Source organism: Cucurbita pepo, chromosome 18 (assembly GCF_057944985.1).
Source record: "Cucurbita pepo subsp. pepo isolate OVF chromosome 18, ASM5794498v1, whole genome shotgun sequence".
NCBI lineage: Eukaryota > Viridiplantae > Streptophyta > Magnoliopsida > Cucurbitales > Cucurbitaceae > Cucurbita > Cucurbita pepo.
In genome coordinates, this window is record NC_141815.1 from 8,083,783 (window position 1) to 8,106,238 (window position 22,456).

General features: G+C 35.7%; 1 protein-coding gene and 1 long non-coding RNA gene across 2 annotated transcripts; both read right to left on the reverse strand.

Annotated features, from left to right (window-relative positions):
• Nucleotides 1-1,488: 1,488 nt before the first annotated feature.
• Nucleotides 1,489-20,728, reverse strand: LOC111779777 (uncharacterized). The gene is made up of 27 exons (XM_023659917.2): nucleotides 20,569-20,728; nucleotides 20,201-20,485; nucleotides 19,957-20,016; nucleotides 19,781-19,873; nucleotides 18,497-18,725; nucleotides 17,545-17,648; nucleotides 15,308-15,370; nucleotides 13,725-13,825; nucleotides 12,631-12,725; nucleotides 12,478-12,498; nucleotides 11,481-11,576; nucleotides 11,276-11,396; nucleotides 10,970-11,110; nucleotides 10,650-10,846; nucleotides 9,666-9,937; nucleotides 9,329-9,430; nucleotides 7,575-7,751; nucleotides 7,272-7,460; nucleotides 6,515-6,756; nucleotides 6,267-6,413; nucleotides 5,019-5,235; nucleotides 4,325-4,453; nucleotides 4,081-4,221; nucleotides 3,621-3,680; nucleotides 3,367-3,540; nucleotides 2,513-2,572; nucleotides 1,489-2,098 (listed from the first exon to the last, which is right to left on the reverse strand). The coding sequence occupies exons 1-27, from the start codon at nucleotides 20,572-20,574 to the stop codon at nucleotides 2,024-2,026; spliced, it is 3,597 nt and encodes a 1,198-aa protein (XP_023515685.2). The 5' UTR covers nucleotides 20,575-20,728; the 3' UTR covers nucleotides 1,489-2,023.
• On the reverse strand, nucleotides 16,074-17,538 carry LOC147787335 (uncharacterized). Its single transcript, XR_015413660.1, has 2 exons — nucleotides 16,287-17,538; nucleotides 16,074-16,195 (listed from the first exon to the last, which is right to left on the reverse strand). It is a non-coding gene; the product is annotated as an uncharacterized LOC147787335 (long non-coding RNA).
• Nucleotides 20,729-22,456: the final 1,728 nt, after the last annotated feature.

Genomic DNA, 22,456 nt, shown 5'->3' on the forward strand with positions numbered 1-22,456 from the left:
TTTTCCTTAAATAATTCTCTTTTCTACTTTTCTATCTCTTTGATTGTGTGGGTGGGTCATTTGTATTAATTATATTAGTGCGAGATTCTAGGTTGGTTGAAGTATGAAACAAAACATGTTTTATAAGAGCGTAGAAATCTCTCTCTGCATACACGTTTTAAAAACTAAAACCTTGAAGGTAAATTCGAAAGGAAAAGTTGGACAATATTTGCTAGCGGTGGGTTTAGGTCGTTACAAATAGTATCAAAGCTAGACACTAGGCGGTGTGACAGTGAGGACGATGGACCCCGAAGGAGAGTGGATTGTGAGATCCCACGTCGATTGGAGAGAGAAACGAATGGCACCGAGAATGTTGGACTCCAAAGGGAGTGGATTATAAGATCTCACATCAGTTGAAGAGGGGAACAAAACATTCTTTACAAGGATATGAAAAGCTTTCCCCAGCCGACGCGTTTAAAAACCTCGAGAGGAAGCTCGAAAGGGAAAGCCCAAAGAGAACAATATTTGCTAGTGGTGAGCTTGGGGCCGTTACAATAAACTGTTTATCAAATGCAATATAATTTACATTACACGTTTTTTCTTTTCTGACTGTCATGTTCTATTCAAAATTCTATTGAGTAATTTTCTTTTTTTTTTTTTTTTTTTTCTTTCTATTGAAGCAACTTTTCTTTAGAACAACGAAACAAGCATACTCTTTAAAGTTTTACGTATAAGAAACCAGTTTTATTTTATCAAAGTACTTGAATTGCAAGACGTTTACAATATACATGTTCTAATCATAAAATATCAAATTAGAAGAAAACTCATAAAACGTAGTTAACATGTCCAAAGAGGTCTATGAGATTGTATGGACTCTTTTAGTTCATTGGTTTGACATGAGTAGTTTATTGTTAGACTAACAACTTGAAAATATCACACGGTCATCGTGTAACATACCATTATATTTTGAGTTTCGTGTCTGTTGTGGGAAGAAAAACAGGTCCTAACCATATTTCTACACAACTCATGTTCGAGTGGGAGTACTATGATGGCCTCTACTTTATTTGAGCTTTGAGTGAAAAGTGTTTTAATCCTAAAATTGATATGAATATTAAGAGTTGTATTACGTGAGGATCTCGCCCCTCCATCTCCGACGCCTCCTCCCTGTTGGCATCACGACCATCTCTTGTTCTCCATTTTCTACTCTCATTCTCTTCCTCTTAAAATATATCTAGACTAAAAGGTCTAAAGTTTGAATCGCTCATGTCGAAACCTCAACTCCACACACTTATAACATAACAGCATTTAGTGACATCATACCTTCCTCAACTTGACTCGGATCAAACTCAGAATAGTACACAACCAACAAAAAAAATTTCTTCTCTATTATGATTTTTCAAATGGGTAATCTCATAATTCTACAAAGAACTCAAATTTAAACAACTTTAAAAAAAAAAAAAAAAAAAAAAAAAATTGATTAAAGAAAAACTGAACACAAAAACCATGAACTTCTCCCAAAATCAATCTAAACAGAGTTCTTATTAGAACAAATGTAATGGCTATAATAAAATACATACACTACACTGCATCCATCTAAGCCAAAAAGTAGTTTCTCACTGTTTCAAAAACATGATCATGGTTGGCCAAGCATGAGCTCTAAATAAAGATCATACTAAAATCTAACTCATTAAGAAACAGTTACATAACACCTTCGTTGCCAGGAGTACCATACTACAACACCTTCGTTCGTTGCCACGAGTATCATACCAAAAAACGACGAACAACAAAGCATACATCATATATATGGATGCAACAACAAAGTTAATGAACAAACCAATTGCAGTAGTCAGCTACAGAACCAGTTGATACATCATGGAGGCTCCGCTGAAGAAAATGGGGGATGTGGACGAGTCGATGGAGGAGACAGATAAACAACGGAGAGGGAGAAGACTTCGCAAGGCATGTCATGATGTCGGGATGTATCGATGGAGTCACATGAGCAGGAGACAAATGAACTTTCTGGTCAGATTTCACACCATTGGAATCAAGATTGATTAACATAAAGGACAGGGACCAGCCCTGCCATTTTCCCATCCCTCCCAGGGCGTTTCTTTTTCACCTGCAACAGTAATGACAGTACATCAGTTCTAATAGCATTATTGCCTTCAGGTAGACAATTTATCAACCAAAGATGATTTCTTTAGTCTTCGTTGGGAGATAAATCACGTTCACTCGTCATCTTTAATCAACCAAACGTAAACTATCACGCGTTAAGAATATTAGTCCAGTTTTCATGGTTTGAAGAATGATATGTGCACTATATAGTAACTAAGATTATGCTTAATACGTTACATTCTTCGTGTGATTTCATGACAACTTGTGCTGTTGTGAGCACGATTACGAGCTCGTTGGTGAACTCCTAACCGTGCCCGCACAGTTCAAGTCCTCACGGAATCATACGCGATGCATAGAAGCTGCAAAGATTTGAGAAGTATTTCTTAAAAAAGAAAGTGTCTGCTTTCATTATACTCACATAAAACCAGCCATCTACTTCGTACTCAATTTCAACTTCTTCACCAGCTGTTAAACTTAGCTGCAAGGTAAGAAACAACAGTCAATATAAAAACGTCAGTTAAGGAAATGAACAGATTTAAGAATAGATGACAGAAGACATCTAAACGAGGTGATCAACTTTCAACAATAAAATATAAAGCCAATAAATGGAAAACAAAAAAGTAAAACCAATAAAATCCTATATAAGTGATCCGAAATCTAGATTTTGTTTTATGTTTTTGAATTCACTGAATCAAATAGACTTATTAACAAATATTTGTTTGGAGACTTATAGTTCAAAACCAATTTTAGATTGTGATCCAAACAATAAAATTTTTGAAAACTCAATATTTTATATATTTAAAGTTATTATGGAACTGTAAAATAATAACTATACTAATATTTATGACATATAACACTTATGAATAGTTGAGATTCAAAGCTTTATAAATAATGGCTAGTTAGACTAGTTTATGGCAGACGACTCACAGTTGGCTAGTTAGACTAGCCAAAGCTTTATAAATAATGGGAAATCTTTAGTTTTTCGATTTTGACAGATCTTATGTAACTTGTGTTTTACATTCAACTTGTCTGGACAAAAATAAAACCAGATTCACCTTGAAAAGGTTTAGATGTACCTTCTGTATCATGGAAAGCACATTTTTAACAGTGATATTATTAAGGTTGTTTGTATTATAGCATCAAAGCTTAGTGCTTGGGTATCGCTTGGGGTTTCTCCCAGCTCTTGGCACCCCTTGCACCTTCTCTATCCTTTCCTTGAGAAAAGGGAAAAGCAAAAGGGAACTACAAAATGATCGTAATAGAGCAGGTTACCTCATCATCACCACCAGCAGTGAAGTCGTAGAGAGCAGATCCATGTTGTGGATTTCCAGAGGGACGCTCTTCTTGAGATCCAAAGCTCTGTGAACCGCGCCCTGCTAATGGGTTCTCAAATGATTCGTACCGTTGCGTATGTGGAGGTGAGTAAGGAGGGGGATCTTCCCTGATCTGAGAAGCATGAAAAGTTCAACTCTAAGTAGAAACTATTTGACAAAAAACTACAAAAAGACAAGGAACAAATTTCTAACCGGAGAATTTAAACCCTCGTGTATTGTTGGATTGCTAAACCTGCTCGCTCCTGATCTTTCCTGGAGATTATTAATATGGATCACAAATGAAAAAAGTAAGTAGCAGCAATGCAACAAGTTATAATTGAATCCTAAAGCAAAATGCAGAAACATGCCAGTCAAATTCAGGAATGTAAAATTAAGTTCATACATGTTAGGCTCTGCCAGACAGTTGAAAAAAGCTAGTCACAATTTATATCTCACGTTGAATATTGTAGTCATTAACAATCAGGTTTTTTTTTATGAGAAAACCTGCTTTCCTATCATAATAATCAGATAACAAAATACTCATCCTAGACACTGCAAATTGAAAAGGAACTAATTGTGATATGATCCACTTAATATTAGTTCTTTTTTCATTAGAAACATAACTTCCATTTCCAATTTTTCTATATTGAAAGAAACTTTTAGTCTGTCATACCGAGGTTTGGGTACCACCATAGGAAGGTCGGGAACTAAACAGTGAAGGATAGCTCATTCCACCAAAGTGAGAAGATATGGAAGTTTCAACTGAGCCTGTTGACTCAGGAGAGGATGTCCCAGATGACCGTGCATCATCTTCCTGAAATTCAAAAGAATACACAGTCAAACATAGCCACAAACTCAGTCCAACACTCACCATACTGCAAACTCTACCTACTACATGGAGAAGTAAAGTATACTACCTCTAGTTCATTAGTCTCTAAAAGAGTCTTTGCCCACATGTCATCATAACTAACAGATGGCCTCGAGATCATATTCTCTTCATCAACATCAGGTGCATCAGTTCCAGCTCCAGCAAGAAATTCATTAACCTAATGGAAAGTAAAAATGAGATGAATCTCTGTTAATGGAGACAGAAGGCCAATTAGAACAAAAACATTTGGGCAGACTTGAAAAAGTACCTTCAAACTCATCCTTTAAAAAAAATTAGGAGAAAAAAACCCTAGTCTTGATTAGCAACTCAAAGTATAATACATCTTACAGCTTCAATAAAGCATTTAATTTCATGAAATCATTATTAGTAGACGTTCAATGCTAGAGATCTGGACGTTAATTATTACTAGAGGTCTGTGGAGTATGCAATGTTTTTTATTATCAATATTTTTTTTAGAAGAAACTAGATGAATTTAACCTTGACTCATTCCTAAATAAAAAATGTTCAGCCACTGATTCAAGAAAAACGTAAATGGAGCACCACCCAAAAGCATTTATGGATGGGTAAACGATGAAGATAAGAATAACTTGAAAATTAAGTTAAAAGCACTCCAACCCCTCAACTCAGGATTTAACAGAACTCAGAGAAACAAACCAAGACACATTGAAATCTGTTGGTATATGTAGTAGACAATAATTTCACTAGCACTATAAAAGACATACTCTGCTCATTGCTGGTGCACTGCTTCCCAAGAGTCCATCATCACCAAGATTTGCTGCCCAAGCATTCACTAGGTCGTCATCAAGAGAATCTGGCTCATTGGTTGCAGGTTTTGATTCATAAATAAGGTCAGAAATGCCAGTAGCAACAGCTGGATCACTCAAACCAGTTGATGCGCTGATATTGTGTCGTGTCCGATAGATGTCAATCAGCTTTGCACTGAAAATTTGAAAAACAAATCAAGTTTAAAAATAATAAAATTGATGTGCGTAATAAACATGACAAACGGTGCTCCTTTATTTCCCTATGTACTAAAAAAAGTCAACTTTGACATGTTTATTCATTTAAATGAATAGGAAAACAAGCCAAAATTAGCCTTGGACATAAATAGAGTAACTAGATATCTTTTGCTTATTCCATTCTGAGTAGAAAATTAGTCTTCAACAAACAGAATTCTCATAAAATTATTAGATCATTTTGTTGCATGTTTTAGATTAATGTTGCAGGTTATTTTCTTAAGTGCATAATCAGCTGATCTTCCAGGATGTTTTATCATATTTCATAAGTTATGCCGACGCTAGGGCAAGACCTGATGTTCATAAAATGTATCATCCTTTGATATAAGTAATTGGAAAAGAATAACAATGAGAAGGAATATTTTCCAACTTCCCTACCTAAACCACTTGGCTATCAAAGCAAAACCATAAAATCCCAATTGAAACAATCAAAAAATTCTTTGAAATCTATTTTCCTAAATCCCCATCTCTTTCACTTTCTCATTGATTTTTTCCTAAATCCATTGGCCATCCAAATAAAACCACACAATCCCTCCGTCCATGTACACAGCCAACCAAAAAAAGTCTACTCAGTTATTGATTATTGTGCATAGATTGAATGACACCTAGACAGAATCCTGATAAAAAAAAACTGATATCAGGAAATAAGACAAACACAAAAAAAAAAAGATTGTATTAATCAATTGGAAAAGAATAACATAAAGGTAAACTGGTCCAAATGAAGAAAAAAAAATGTTTTCTGTCTGCAGATGTTATGGTCTAAGATTCTAAGTGGTGTAAATAGAGAGCAGTCTAATGTTACGGTGTAAAAGAATGCTAAGAAAAATGGAAATGTTCTTATCAACACAAAAACCTCACTCCAAAAGAAACTTTAAGACATTATCAGTATATGATATTGGTTCATTTTAAATAAAAGGAGGATATTGGAAATACAAAACAAAAGAAAAGAATTACCTTATTGGCCCCAGAGGTAGGTACTTTGCTCTAGGAACGTAACAAAATAGTGAGACAAGATCCAACAATTTTTCATGAGTCTCGTATAGCTTCTTCAGTTCCTCTTCCGTCCATTCCTTTTTAGCATTGTCATGGTAGCGAATATCTCTGTTTGTGCAGGAACATTTCATCAATGCTCGTGATAGAAATGGGAAATTTGAAAGAAAAAAGCATGAGAAAAGACAGGAGGGAAGAATTTGAGCTTATACTTGATCAATTCATCTTGAGCTCGATACATTTCATCAAGAACTTTTATCATTGGACTTATTAGAACTCCAAGGCCAGTACCACTGGCCCCCTGATCTTCACCATTGCTAAGATGCATCTCTGAAAATTGAGACAGTATACCACCTTGTGCTAAAGAATGTAAGAAGTCATATATCTGAAGCCTATATGGCTCACCGGACCTGATTGCCACTGTTGTAAGAGCTTGGGCAGCAATTAGACGAATCTGAATCATCCAAAGAAGTTTAATATAAAAAACAAAGAATTTTAGTAAAGGCCTAATATTAATAGATTGAATAAATTCAATATACTAAGCAATTCCAGGCTATTTTAAAATGAAGCATAAATTTGGAGCAGTATACATTCTGAATTTAATAATCTTCCTAAAACTTCAGCCGCCATTGCAGGCATACATGTAGAGTTCTGTAGAGGTTCTTTTCATTGGCATTTTTGTTTTTCTACTCCCGAGCCAAATCACATCCTTCTTGTACTTCTTGATTAATAATAGCTTTTTTGTACTAAAAACTTTCATAGCCATATGAAGCACAATAGATTTAATAAGATATTAATTCTGTGCAGCAAAAATGTTCAACTTATTTCCGACGTACACCCTCAACATAGTTGTGCAGTAACGTTCCATTTTGAGATGGACAGAATAAAGTCACATTTACTAAATCTGCCAAAATCATAGTAACATTGATGAAAGACTTGGCTCGATTAACCAATAGAGTGGAGCAATACCTCCCAGCTTCCACTGAAGGCACTCCTCTGAAGACGAGTCAATGCACCAGCCAGTGTAGGATTGCGAGAGCCAGCAGCAGCAACCATTTTGTCTGCATCTAACATCATCAATGCTGTACCAGGAGGGGTTGCTGATTCCCAAGCATACTCTGATGCTGCATAATTTGCATTCTCTCCAAGAAACCACACCTGAAGGAATTAATCTAAAATCATCAACATAAAAGGAACAAATTCATAGCATGTTTATTAACAAAAACCAAGTGCAATACAAAAACAAATGGGAATATTAAAAAAGATGCTTACTGCAGCTTGCACCAATCTCTGTAAAGCCAGTGCTGACTTGGGATCAGAAGCTGCAACACAGTCTACCGAAGTAACGGAGGTCATAGAGTCAGGTTGTGGTGGAGGAAGATCTAGAACTAGGGTTACTGCTTCCAGCGCTGTGTGCTTCCAGTCAGGACCAGCTCCAACAAGGCACGTCTGTTAATGGAATAAAAAAATGCCTCATTTTTTTCTGATGCAATCTATTATTGAAAAGCAACAAAATAAAAGAGGAAGATAGAACCACACCCGTAGCAGCCAATCAGAAAAAGGTGTCCCGTTTAGTGAGAATAGGAAAACACTAGTTACAAATTTCTTTGGACAGCATGCACCAACATAGAAGCAAAGAAACATTGCAACTACAAACCAAAACCCCAACTACAAACCAAAACTAGAATTGAAAAGCCAGCTGGTGATCCCATCTAAAACGGATTTCAAACCAATTTAAGGAAACCATTCCAGGGCCTAGGAAATTATGCCAACAGCTGCACAGAATTGAAACTTCAACATCCCACCTACCCCAAATTCCGGTCGGCAGAAATCCCCATGTCTAAGTTTATCACAACCGACTTGAATTGCTGCTTCAATAGTTCCTTAATAAGAGAACAGCAAGCTTTCTCCCAGATTTGATATTACATTAGCAAATCCATAATATATTTCTATCAATTCCTGCATGCTCATTTTACTTACACTACACAAGATTATGAGTAATGCGGTAGCTTTGTTATCACAAATTTACAATGTTATCTCACTGGATTGCTGCTCTTAATGTTAAAATCCTGCAAACTAGATTTATCCAGACTAATTCACAAATTCCAAGAACGACATCAATTTATGCCTCCACACTAGAATCAGCAACCATATAAGTTTTTTGTTTCTCAATATTACCAATATTACCAACATCTAGAAATGGATATCCTATTATCAAAAGAACCTATCCGTAGGCATTAGTATATGCCTTTGCATTGATATTTCAACCACAAACATAAGATCCCTATTCCCAAGGCCTCCTTTTGAAGCATCTAAAACATCTTTAATAATGTGATCCCCATTAGGCTAACGCATGAACTTCCACCAATCCAAGTACAAAATGTAAGAATCAGCACAACAATAAAGTTGCCTTCCCATTCATCAGTGCTATTTTCTATCCACAAGGACCACCAACTTCCAAGGACGAGAGGAGGCTTTTTGGCTCAATTTCATACAAGCCTTCTATGGTCTTTATGGCTTTTCTTAGATACACAACAGAACTTCAAAATTTTTACATCTTTTGTTACTTTTACCACTCTTGCTTGGTGTAAATTGGTCTCCCCCTTTTAGTAATTATGGGTTAAGCTCTCTTACAGCCCATTGGATTTTTTTATTTTTGTAATCATATCAACACAAATTTCATTTCGTAATCAATGAAATTATTTGCTTCCTATCAAAAGAAAAGAAAAAAAAAAAAAAAAGCACCATCAAAGAGCTCTAGCCACCTATTGTCAGTTCAACATATTTTACTTTTAACAAAAAAAACCCATAATGATAAAGAGCATTAGTATTTTTTGCAATAATAGTTCTACTCTCTGTTTACAAGCTAGAAGCTTAGTTTTACCATTCAGTTCCTTGACAATCATACCAGCAGTGTTGTCTAACAGAACTACAATTTTTTCCTAAATAAGCTAAAAAATTCATTGGAAAACTCAAAACACAATAAATTTCAAACATGAAACTCAGAAAGGTGAATGATCACTTACTTTCCATAGTAGTTGCAAGACATCCGCATCAATCTTCCCAGGAACTTTAGTGGCAAAAACTCGAGCGATTTGAAGAAGAGTGACAGCCATATCAGGGGTTGCCTAAAAACATACATAAGTGCATATACATTACTGGAAATATTATAAATACACAAATTATAAGTAGTACTCAAAGACTGCCTTCACTCTTCTTCACATTGCAAAGTTAAAAATAGATTAAACTAAATTTACAAGTGTTACCCCAAAGATAAGAATAAAAGCAAGAACGTCATTAAAAGTGAAAAATAAAAAGTCAAAGCCCAAACACAAAAGAGAATGTTTTATATACAAAACATACCTTAAACCGAGCATGCAAAGTAAGCAAAATATCATTTAAGAGTGCTGCTGGCCAGGCTGGGTCAGAAAGCTCTGATGCAATAATGGATTCAAGTTCATCAAATGAATCATAGGGGCTTTGCATCCATATCAAGGCCTTAATTACCATGGCTCGAACAAAGACACATTCACATGCTACTGTTGTTCGCACTACTTCCATCAATGAAGCCAGCAAACTAGCAATTGTATCTTTCTCACCCCTTCCATTTGCTACTGAAGCAGTTCTCCGTATACCTAAAAGAAGAGGATGACAATAAATAAAATAAAATAAATCAACAAAGGATCTAGCAATCCAAAGAGAACTATACTTGGCAAGATTCAAAATGGACTCATGGAGCAATTTGGTAATTTCACACAGTTGAATGGATTAAAAAAGTTACCATGGCAAATGAAAAGAAAAAGAAAAAGTAATGCACACACACAAATGTTTCCGTTTCTTCAATGACTTTGTTCGCTAAAGTAGGGTTCTAAATCCTTTTATTTATACCAACAGGAATGCATTTATCCAAATAATCGTTACTATGTTCTTTTATTAGAAACCAAAGAGGAACAGTCAATCAAGAAGACCCCATGCCATCCTAGGTATACAGCCTTCTTGATTTCGCAGAGAATTTTATTCTTTAAAACAAGAAACAACATGAAATGAAAAGAGACTAATGCTCAAAGGATATGAGTTACACAAAGGAGATTTCACACGGACTTGTTTCTCTTACGTTCTTTAAGTAACCAAAAACAAAAGGGGAAAAAATCACGACTGTTGAGTGAAAGTATCTTAATCATGCAATTCCTCAAGTTAAATATTCTCACCAAGCTGCTTTGCTTCATGAGACATCTAAAATTTAGCAACTTTGGGTCAACTGGCAGATTTTTTTTATACTGTTTTCTTTTATTAAAAATAGATAAAATACAGAGATGTAGTAAAAGGTGTGAACAAAGAGACAATTACTCTCAGGTTGTGAGTTTTCGTTAGCATCTGAATCCTGAGAATCAGCAGCCTCGGAAAATGTATTAACAAAAGCCCCTTCATCGATATCCTGTAGGCCTAAGGAAAATGCAGCAGCTCGACTTCTTCCCATCTCTTGCACAACTCTTGCTGCCGCATGAAGAACAGGCCTTGAGAAACTACGAAATGAACTTTCTAACCTGCATCCAAAGCACATTCCAGATAAAAGAATTACAGTTTTTCCCCCTTGAAAGGCAGGCACATGTACATCTGATGAGCAAAATATTAAATCCATTCAAGCCATAATGAAAGTGGACTACGACCTTCTCATTACAAGTTTGATGAGAGGTTGAGGACGTCTAATCTTCTGAGATTTATCTTTGGAAGTTTCCTTTGATGGCGCTTCTGGTAGTTTGAGAAACTCCCTTGTCAGACGATACCAACCAGCAGCTCGCTCTTCAGTCCTAAAATAAACAAAAATAAGTATGCATGTGGTAAATAGAAAAAAACACAAGACAACAGCAAAGAAGAGAAAATTGACTGCTAGGGAAGTATCTATTTCGCAATTTTAAAAAATTAAATTAAATTTAAAAAAAAAAAAAAAAAAAAAAAAAAAATCTTCTACTTACCTATCCATGTTGTCTGATTTGCCAAGTACGCATAAGATTGCCTCAAAACATACCCTTTCACTGGGATCGAGAAGAAGCTGATAAAGCACTGTGTTGAACTGTGACTTAATATCTGGCCGCTCTATACAAATCAATTTCACAAAAATTACTATGATATTGAAAAGCTAAAAATATAATGTCCACGGACTTCAATTTCAGCTTTTACCGTCCAATGCCCGAGCTCTGGATATTGAGTGGCAAAGCCGTGCTAGTGAAACCCTAGCCATAACATCATGTAAATGGAGAACATCCAGCAATGCTCCTAAATGTGAAGATAAAGTAAATTTTAACAAATGACACACTTCTTGACAATGTTATTGAACCAACCCATAAAGCTGCAGAAAGTGGACTGAAAAAGTGTACAAGAGCCGATTCATCAATAAAATGAGTGTTACTCCATGTTTATGGAACATTTTTTCAATTGACTCTGTCCTTCTCATCAAAGGCAAGACGTAAACTTTATGTATAAGTTTATATATATGCAAACATCTCAGTAAAGAATGACTTATAATATTGCTTCAAAGGCACATAGCTTTTTTTTTTTATTATAAAATATAAGCCTTGAAAAAAAATAATTTATACACCTCAATTTGGAAGTTGTATCAATTAAAATCTCAATCTCAAACTAATAATTGTATCAATTTCGGACTCTCACAAATGAATCAATTTAGATTACCCACTAAAATTTTGTTTTAAACCGTTGATGCATAACTTTCACACATGCATATAAAATTTGTTTTAAATGTAAGAGTTAATGTAAATTAGAGAGAAATCCGATAATCAAAAAGATAGTATTAATTTTTCATCATTTCATCTTCCACTATTTTTCTTTACTTATTTAGAAATAATTATGTGATAATTTTTCTTACTACTTTTGTGAGATTTTGGGAGAACAATAATTTTATTTTGATGATTTTGAGCTGATTTTAACCGAATTTAGTGAATGGCTAATCATTGGGTCTAACTAAACTAATTCACGAAAATTTTAGTGTTTAAACTGATACAATTACAAGTTTTGAGTTTTGATTGATACAACCCTTAAACTTTTAGGAATATAAATCAAAAAGGCATGGTAAAACTTTTAGGAATACAACCCTTAAACTTTTTTTAAACAAGAATTTCATTTTCTGTAATTAAAACAAGAAGGCATGGTAAAAGCATACCTCCAGGTTGTACAAGTTTTCCTGCAAAAAGGCATGGTAAAGTCATTAGATGCATAAACTAGGATCTAATCAAACGTTAGCTAATTTTTAGATGACACGTTCTAACAATATCAAGTCCGAAAGAAATGTTAAAAGTAATCAACATAAAATAACCTAGTGACATTGCAACTGCATAAGGATCTCTTGCAGCTAGCTCAGAAAGCATTTCCAATGCATGCCTCACAGCAACTGGATCAGCAAACGACACTCTGCATTTAAATTCAGAAAAAAAAAAAAAAAAATTATAGTGTAACGAAAGACATCTTGAAAAGATCAATATAAGGTGATCTTAAACATCAAGCACTTTATATAACAAGAGACTACAAGCAAAGTAGCAAAATTAAAACTCTTTCAAATGTAACACTATAGACGATAATAATAATAAAACTTCAAAATAATCAATGCCCAAAATAACAACACTATCATGCTTACACTTTTTTATTTCTTTCTTTTTTATGTGTGATGCCAAAGCATGCTTTCACTGGAAAGAAAAATCAAAGAATAAAAAAGAACAAACAAAAAACCAACCCAACAGAATGAAATGCCCCAAACCCAGAAAAGCCACCAAAAAGGGGATCCAACCAAAAATGCTGACTTGTTGACCCCAAGTAATTAAAGTCAACCCTCACACCACTGCTTCTACAATATTTACAATCATCTCAAAAATTCTGTCCCACCCGAAGACAAGCAGGTCTTTCCACCATCTCCACACATCTCTCATTCCCACCCCCCCCCCCCCCCCCCACCCCCTCATCTATTTCTTCGTCTCTTTCAATTCCACTTTCTTCCTCAGTCACCTCATTTATTCCCCCAATCTCGATTCTGATTGCAATAAAAATGATGTGGATGACAAGAATCCTCAAGTATAAGCCAACAAAATAAGCCAATGCTATACATTATGAACCTGACGACATGATAACATCAATAGTCAATGTTATGAGTTATGAATCTGATGACATGATAGTAAATTTCCAGATATAATCTTTTGTACATCAGGTAGAATCTGAAATGGGCTAGAAGTATTAAAAATAGTAATAATAATAGTAAACATATATTTGGTATATGTATGTAAATGGAAGATCTTATTTAAATGGAAGATAGAAACAAAAGCTAGCTAGGTTCATATTAATTTTTGTCTGTGTCAAAAAAACAAGTAAATGGTAAGTTAAAAGTTCTTTAGGCATTCAGATTTCAAATGAGGTTCATACCCCTGGACTGCACGATGCAGAAATGCAGGATTTCCTGGATCAAGGGGAAGTCTTCTCAATGTGCTTAGTGCAGCTTGTTGCAAATTGCTCCTTATGACAGACTACTGAATTGCAAGATGTAAGCAAATAAGTAGACATTATGGACACATGACACAAAAATGACGTGATCTTAGCAATATAACCATGGCAAATATATTATAGCGATGGGAGAAAGAAATGGACAAAGCCCAAATAATTGAAGTGTAGTAAGCTTTATATTTGAAACATTGCATCATATCAAGGGTATTTTGTGCGTTCAATAATTGCCCCATACTTGGATCCTATCATTACAAACGTCTCCAGTTGCAAGTGAACTAATGGAATGCTATAAAATTTATCCATCAAGACGAATCCCAATTCACATCTAACCTTTCTAAAGAGTTGTAGAATGGCAGCAATAGGAATTGTTATAAAAATTAAAAAAAAATTAAAAAAATTAAAATAAAAAAAAAAAGGAGAGAGAACTAGACCAGGTCATCTACCAAGGAGCATAAACAAATTTAATGAGCCAAAAATTTGATTGTGTTTTTTTTAATAGGAAGCAAAAACCATTCACTGATCTGATGAAGTGGAATGCAAAAGAAGTTTGTATCGATTAATAATTACAAAAAACACTTCCATTGATTAGCGAGGGTAGATAAGCTATAATTACAAAAGGGAAAAAACAATTTGCTCCAAGTAGTAGCTAAAAGGGATAGGATTCTATAAAATAGTTGATATTTTGGCTCTCTTCTGTGAAGATGTGGGTATTGCATTCCAACCCAAGATTCCATAAGAAAACTCGAACATGATTAAGCTAAAAGATTTGCTAGTCCTTTTTAAATGGACAACCAATAAGTAATAAAGAAATGAGACTAAAGACATCCCCACGCCTTGGAAACTTGCCAGGCCTTTGATCATTGGTGTTTAATTAGGTTGGACTATAAACAAGCTTCAATTAGTTTGAGTTTCAAAAATATTGAACTCAAATAGGTTGGGTTGGTCCAAGGTTTCCTGAATTACAGTTGAGAATCAACAATGGAAATAGAAATTGTATTGATTACTTGCTGGATAAGAAAATATAGGAAATACTTAAACCAAGGTAAGTCTTTGGAAAAGAAGAAAAAACAAGGATAAAGTTCTTTGGAGTGGGTACAATTTATAGGAAAACGGCTTCAAATAAATTAAAGAAAACAATGTAGACTTAAAATATTTAAGATTAAGAGATATCTATAAGTCCCATGTAAAGACATTTTACGAGGATAACACGGCAGTTAAATGGAATGAATTTGTAACATTATTTCTTAAACTGAAGCTTCAGGATCTAACTGTAATATTTGGACTTCAAGAACCCAACTCTTAATTCAACCTATCAAATCAAAAAATGCAAATATAATGAAAATTTGGAGATATTAAATTCTGAAGTTTAAAAGTGACAGGAACGAGCCTCCTTTTTTTTTTTTTTTTTTTTTTGGGGGGGGTGGGGGAGTGAACATAAAACACTGTTATATGAAGACAGAAGCAACAAGGATCAGAAACTAGAACAGTTTTTTGTCAGAAATTACCTCCTTATCGCCACCTTTATTCCCAAGTACACCTTTCTTGCGTTTTTGAGGGGCATCAGCAACCTGGAAATGGAATTAAAAAGGGAAATATTTAGTGTGTTTCTACTAGAATCTAAGAAAAACAACATAAACACCATTTTAAAAGAAGAAGATAGTATCACAAAGGAAAAGCCTTTTGGTGTCTAAGTGCCCAATGTCCAAAAGAAAAACTAAACTTTAATTGAGATAACCTACTGGTTATGTGGATTTTTCTTGAAATATAGATTTTTTTTCAAAAGAAAAAGGTTCAAGGATGAGTTTTAAAAACATTAGAAAGAAAGTAAGGAAGAACAGACCAAGCTTGCAAAAACAAAAAGCAAAATCACAAGAAACAGATTTATTGTTGAGAGAAAAAAAATAAAGGATAATTATAAAAAAAAAATGAAATTTCATTGAGAACGCCCATAAAGAAGCATCATAAGTGACCATACTCCAAAAACATTTTTTTTTTTTTTCTTTTGAGAAACAGAGAATTTAGCGATAAACGAAATATACAAAAGGGGAGGAAATTCTCCCAAACCACCTAACAAAAAGTATCTCCACCTTGTAACAAGAGTTATAAGACTAGAATCTTTAAAGGTATGCAAACGTTTACACCCATATAAAAGCTGTAAAAAGAACCAGTACTAGAAAACTGTTGAAGCATGTAGTGGAGTTGTTGAAAACCCAACTGTTGCAGTGACACCAAAGGGCCCAAAATAATCCCTGTTGGTAGCCAACCAGAGGGTTTTTGTTCTTTTCTTCTTTTTTTTTTTTTTTTTTCCCTATGGAAGGATCCAAGGAGACAGGGGCCCAAGAAGTCAGGGATGCTTTCCAAGGGGAGGGGGGGATCAAGGACCAACCAAAAGCCTTCATCATGAAAATCCAGCAGCCATAAGCAAAAGGTCATGAAATAAAAGAGTGGCTTTGAAATTCAGAGTTCTTCTAGAACATGACTCACCAATTAGGAGACAAAAAATCAAAAAGACGTCAGCTTTTGGGGCAGCCAACCACATGGATTCACAAATGGCCAAGTTCCCATAGGAAAAGTTCTCCAATTTCTTTGCAGCAATAAGTTTCATATACTCACAAAGAACGTTGCTGGCCAAATAATTAAACCACTAGTACGAAATGAAGGATTAACAAGCACCTCCTCCATAATGTCCCTTATGACTTCTAGAGGAGCCAAACGCATCCAAAACTATTTTCATATTTTCACAGCATATTCACACGTGCAAATACATGGTTTAGATCTTCCACCTCCTTGCAGAGCACACAGCATTAGGAGCACACAACCATAATGAAGATGTTTTGGATGAAGTAAAAGTAAATGGCATCAACCTCCCCAAAATAACCAACCAAGAGAAAAATACAATCTTCTTCAAGGTTTTAGCCTCCCAAGGCAAGGTGAAGGAAAGGGAACTAGGATTACTAGGATGGATCAACCACGGGCAAAGAGAGACCGACAAGATAATATTAGTTGAGAATTTTGTGAAAGATTAAACTACAAGTTTGGTCCCTCAACCTTTAAGTTTGTGATATGTCTTTGAATTTTAAAAGATTATTAATAAATCCCTTAACTTTCAATTTTGTCTGATACAACCCTAAACTTTCAAAAATTGTTCAACAAGACATAGACTTATTACAAAAAAGAATCACTTTTTTACAAGAGACAGAACTTTCTACACACTTCCTAAAGTTGACCAACTCAAAGACTTCTTCAACACTGAAGTTTCAAAGACCAATTTGACACGACAATGACAGTTCAAAAACTTATTAGAATGACCTATAAGACAAAATCTCAGATGTTCGAAGACCAAAATTATAATTTAACCCAATACACACACATATGTATGTATGTATGTATTATTTATTCAAAGTCATCACATATTTCTTTCATTTTTTTTTTAGACCAAGGTTTATGGAAACCCTAGGTAGATTCTTTTTTTGGATAAGAGAAAGCCTAGGTAGATTCTCAAGGTGCTAAGTGGATTCTCTTACACTATTCTAGTTTTCCAATTGTCAATGTGAACAGCACCCGAGAATCTGATTGGTTTTCAATCATTAACCTGCATCACTAAACTATTCACTTTTGGTACAATAATTCTTTGAAGTAAATACTTTACCATCAACCAAGTACAGAAAATAATTCACATGATAGATTTCAATCTAGCAGAAAACAAAAACAAAAACTGTGCATATAGCCAGAAAAGACTAACCTTATCGAGAATTGCAAAAACAATTTCATATAGTTGGGACAAAATCTCAGAGCTGCTTGAAGCATAGGTAAGAGCCTTTAGTGCTTGTAGTCTTCTAGCATGAACTTCAAAAGAAAATATAGTGTCAAGAGAAGCTGCAAACATTTTATTTGAGGAATCTCATTTGCTTCAATCAACAGTAAGATAATTCATTCAAGTTCAACAAGATGGACCAACAAAAGAAACAAATAAGAAGCCATAACCCTGAGTAACACAAAAACTGTAGAAAAAAGATTTCTGCAAACCAATTGTCAGTTATGGAAAACCAAATCAGCTATAATGGTGGCCTAACCAAAGGTTGAACTATTCTCTGCTTCCTATAATAAATGAATTACACAAAGGATGAAACAAAAGGTAGTACAAATTGTTAGGAATCACGACTCTCCACAATGGTATGATATTGTCCACTTTGAGCATAAGCTCTCATGGCTTTGCTTTGGGCTTCCCCAAAAGGCCTCATACCAATGGAGATAGTATTCCTCACTTATAAACCCATGATCTTCCACTAAATTAACCAATGTGGGACACTCCCAATCCCAATAATCCTCAACACAAATCACATAAGAATAAGATTTTTCAATGCACTGATAGAGCCACAGCCTAAAAAATTATTGAGAAAGTCCCGAAGTTAATAGGGAATCCAATAAATCACGAACCAGAAACTAGGACCCCATTGTATTTTATTTTGATAAAGAATGGTTTTCAGAGAAGTCACAAATGTATATCTACTAGAGATATTTAAGACAATTATCCTGACTCGCCACTGGATCAGGATGTAAAGAATAGCTGGCAAACACACTATTTTAATCTAACATCGAAATCAAAGAATCGGGAAAAACATGCAAAGGAAGAGGGGGGGAAATTGTCACCGCAGACTACAATAAAAGAAACAAAGCAAAAGAAACCAGCTTACATTCAACATCAGGATTAGAGGCCTCTTTTACAAGCTGATCAACTATTCTTGGTACGACATCAGCTCGAGTCACCCCCCCAACAGCATCAATATCAGCAAGAGCATCCCAATTAGGGGTCGGGATGCCACCACCTGTACTTACACCTTGTGCACCAGTATCTGATAAAATTCTGGCTAAATAATAGTACACATAACGGAGGACACTCCTATCTTCACACTGCTGATTCAACTGTCAAATATACCCGGGGATAAACATCAGCTTTTGCTTTTTCTTAGTTTAAAATTAGATAATAATGAAAAATTATTAATGGAATAAGAGACTCCAACGAGGTATCAAATTCAGAGTCAAATCTTCTGATTCGCTGCCAGTGCAATATTCACCCAACCAAGATAAAGATTTATCATTTGTGCCAGTGCAATATTCCATTGCTACTACGACTTCAGTCTTCTCCTCTTTGTGAAAGGTAAAAATTCCAAAAAAGGTCAAGAATTTTGCACAGCATATTTTACTAGGGAGACTCAATACCTTGGATTGTGTCCAAAAACATTCTTCCTTCTTCTTGCTCCTGCGTTGGTGCATGAATTGTAGGAGGCATAAAGAGGATGTGAATCATTTGATGTGAGAGTGCCAATTCACGAACTACCTCTGGAATCCTTGCCAGAGGTATTTTGGTGTTAGTGAGGCTTGTAATAGAGATGGGTGGTCTTTGTTAGAGGAGGTGCTCCTGCATCTTCCCTTTAGGGAGAGGGGAAAGTGTTGTGGCATGCAAGTTTCTTTATTATTGTGTGGAGTATTTGGCTTGAGTGAATTGTAGGATCTTTAAGGGTGTTGAGAAATTTAGGGAGAAGGTTCAGGAGTTGCTGAGGTCTAATGCTTCTTTTTGGGCGTTGATCACTAGATCGTTCTATAAACATGACATTGGTCTTGTACGTTTGGACTCTAGAGTCCTTTTCTGTTGTTAGTGTCGACGTCTTCTTTTTCAGGGGCTTGTATTTAGTACGTCCTTGTATTCTTTCATTTTTCTCAAAGAAACTTTGGTTTCTTACCCAAAAAATATCATCTTCCAGCAAATTATTTTGACAGATTTAGGATTCAAACAGTTGGTTATGAATGCAAGAAAAAAGAAATGTTTGGGATACCATCAGTGTCTTCACGGAAAAAGGTAACAACTAGACCAGTACGAACAAAAAACAAACAGAACTTATCTTACCAATAAACATATACTAGACAAATATGAAGTCATAAAGATTGCTGAATCAAAAAAAAAAAAAAGTTTATCGTACCATGAGAAGAGAAGGTGCCAGCGAAGGATCAACTGAATTGTAGACTGCAAGTTTTGGGAATACATGATGCACTAACTGCTTCTGGGAGCTTTTCTATAAAATTCACATAAACATAACTAAGTATAAAATGTTATCCTTCCAAATCACAACAGTAAGAATTATCACATACTGCTCACCTGATCAGACGCAGCAGCTAGTTCATGGATACTCCTAGCCAATTGGGAATAAGAAACAGGCTGCAAAACGTATCAAGTTGAACAAAACATAAATCAATACAAGTACCAGTACTAACAGTTCAAAGAGTTTCCCTTTTGAAATCAAAATCCTACTTCCAGGTTCCGTCCCATTTCTAAATAAACAGAACCTCAGCAACAACGCAAAGAGGAAAGAGAAAAAGCCGTGAAAAATGTAGCAGCTGACCTTCTTCTTGCTCTGCCTCTGCGGCATAATGTTGGTCCTCACAGGATTCAAAGCTGCTTTAGCTGCAGAAATCGTATCATTCTGGATCTGCATCAGTGCCGCCCTCTTAGACCTCTTCTCTCCAGTTGGCTTCCCCAATGAACTAGGCATAACACTTGAGGAGGAACTTGAAGATGAACTCATCGTTGATGAAGGGACCGATGAAGCAGCTGTGGAGATCGATCCCGCCGAAGCCGTTGACGGGTCGGCAGTTATCAGATCCATTAGCGTCGTCCCCGACGAATCCTGACAGCACACCCAAAAAGCGAATGTTTACAAAGGAAATGACGAAAAGGAATTGTCCAGAAAGGGAAGATCTAGTAAATTACCGCCATGATCGATGGACGAAGCTCTTCCCCCAATTCGATTGATCTTGTTCGACTCTGCTTGCTTGCTATGCTACCTGTTCTTCCACCGCTCCAATTTTCACTGATGTTCGCCGGACATCGCAAGAACAGCAGTTGACAGTTCTAATACCCTTTTCTTTTTCTCTTCTTTTCTTTTCTTTTCTTTTTCTTTTTTTTTTTTTTTTTTTTTTTTCTTTTTTCGACATATAATAAAACCAATTAGTTGTTTTAATTTTTAAAAAAATATTGAATAAATTATACATTAAATACTTCTTTTTTTTTTAATTCATGAACCTATTAAATTAAAATTTTAAATATCATATATCAATACCAAATAGACACAAATTAAAAAGACGTTTTTGGTAGCTTACTAATTTAAAAAAAAATAATAATAATTCTTTGCAAATCAATGGGTTTTTCGAGAAAATAAAAACAATCGAATAACTAAAGCACCATCGGGTTAACGAGTAAAATAAGTGATTATTTTGATAGTTTAAAATTCGTAAAAAGCATGAATGAAAAAGGAGATTTGTAACGGCCCAGATCCACCGCCTCTTTGGGCTTCCCCTCGAAGCTTTAAAACCCGTCTGCTAGGGAAAGGTTTTCTCACTCTTATAGGTGATTTGTTCTCCTCTCCAACTAATGTGGGACATCACAATCCAGCCCCTTTCGGGGCCCAGCGGCCTCCCAGGCACTCTTTCCTTCCTCCAATTGATGTGGGGTGGAACCGCCCCCAAATCTACCCCTCTTTGGGGCCAGTGTTCTTACTGGCACACCGCCTCGAGTCTACCCCCTTCGGGGAACAGCGAGAAGGCTGACACATCGTCCGATGTCTGGCTCTGATACCATTTGTAACAGCCCAGATCCACCGCTGGCAGATATTGTCCTTTTTGGGTGATCACCGCTAGCACATCGTCCAATGTCTGCTAGCGGTGGATCTGGGCCGTTACAAGATTCATATGTATTTATGTCTTTGGAACAAGAAAATTGTCAATGTAGACACCCGTTTGTCACATAAGAACTTATGGAATGAACTAGATTATTCTCCGACTAAACACGAAACAACCTATTAAAGGGAGAGGAGCACTAAGTTGCTTAGCGTTACAGCACTTTCAGGCATCATTAACTCACGAGCTCTTCTAAATTTTAATTTCTTTCTTCATGGGACGGGACTTGGATCATGTCTCCCGAGCAATCTTAAAATTATTTTTAATGAGAGGGATGTAATGTTTAAGAAAGAGTCGCACAATCGAGTTTACGACCGTACCCCACACTCAATTGCACACGAGCAATCATGCAAACCTTCATATACGATCGCACTGTAACAGTCCAAGCTCACCGCTAGCTGATATTGTCCAATTTAGTCTGTTACGATCGTACCCCACACTCAATTGCACACGAACAATCATGCAAACCTTCATATACGATTGCACTGTAACAGTTCAAGCTCACCGCTAGCTGATATTGTCCAGTTTAGTCTGTTACGATCGCACCCCACACTTAATTGCACACGAGCAATCATGCAAACCTTCATATACAATTGCACTGTAACAGTCCAAATCCACTGCTAGCTGATATTGTTCAGCTTAGTCTGTTACGTATAGCCGTCATTCTCACAATTTTAGAACAGGTTTTGCTTTGTTCCTTCTACAACCGACGTGAGATCTCGCAATCTAAAGGGCTAAATTGTCAATAATACCCTTCAACATTCCTAAAAGCAAGCCCTAATGTTTTATAAATTAGGATTGAACTGGAACAGAGGACTCAAAACCCAAACCCGCGGCTGAAAAATGGGGAAGAAATCTTGAGAGTGAAGAGTTCATGAGATGCGTGCGAAGCAAGGCGTTCACAATGATTCAACTTCCGTGGC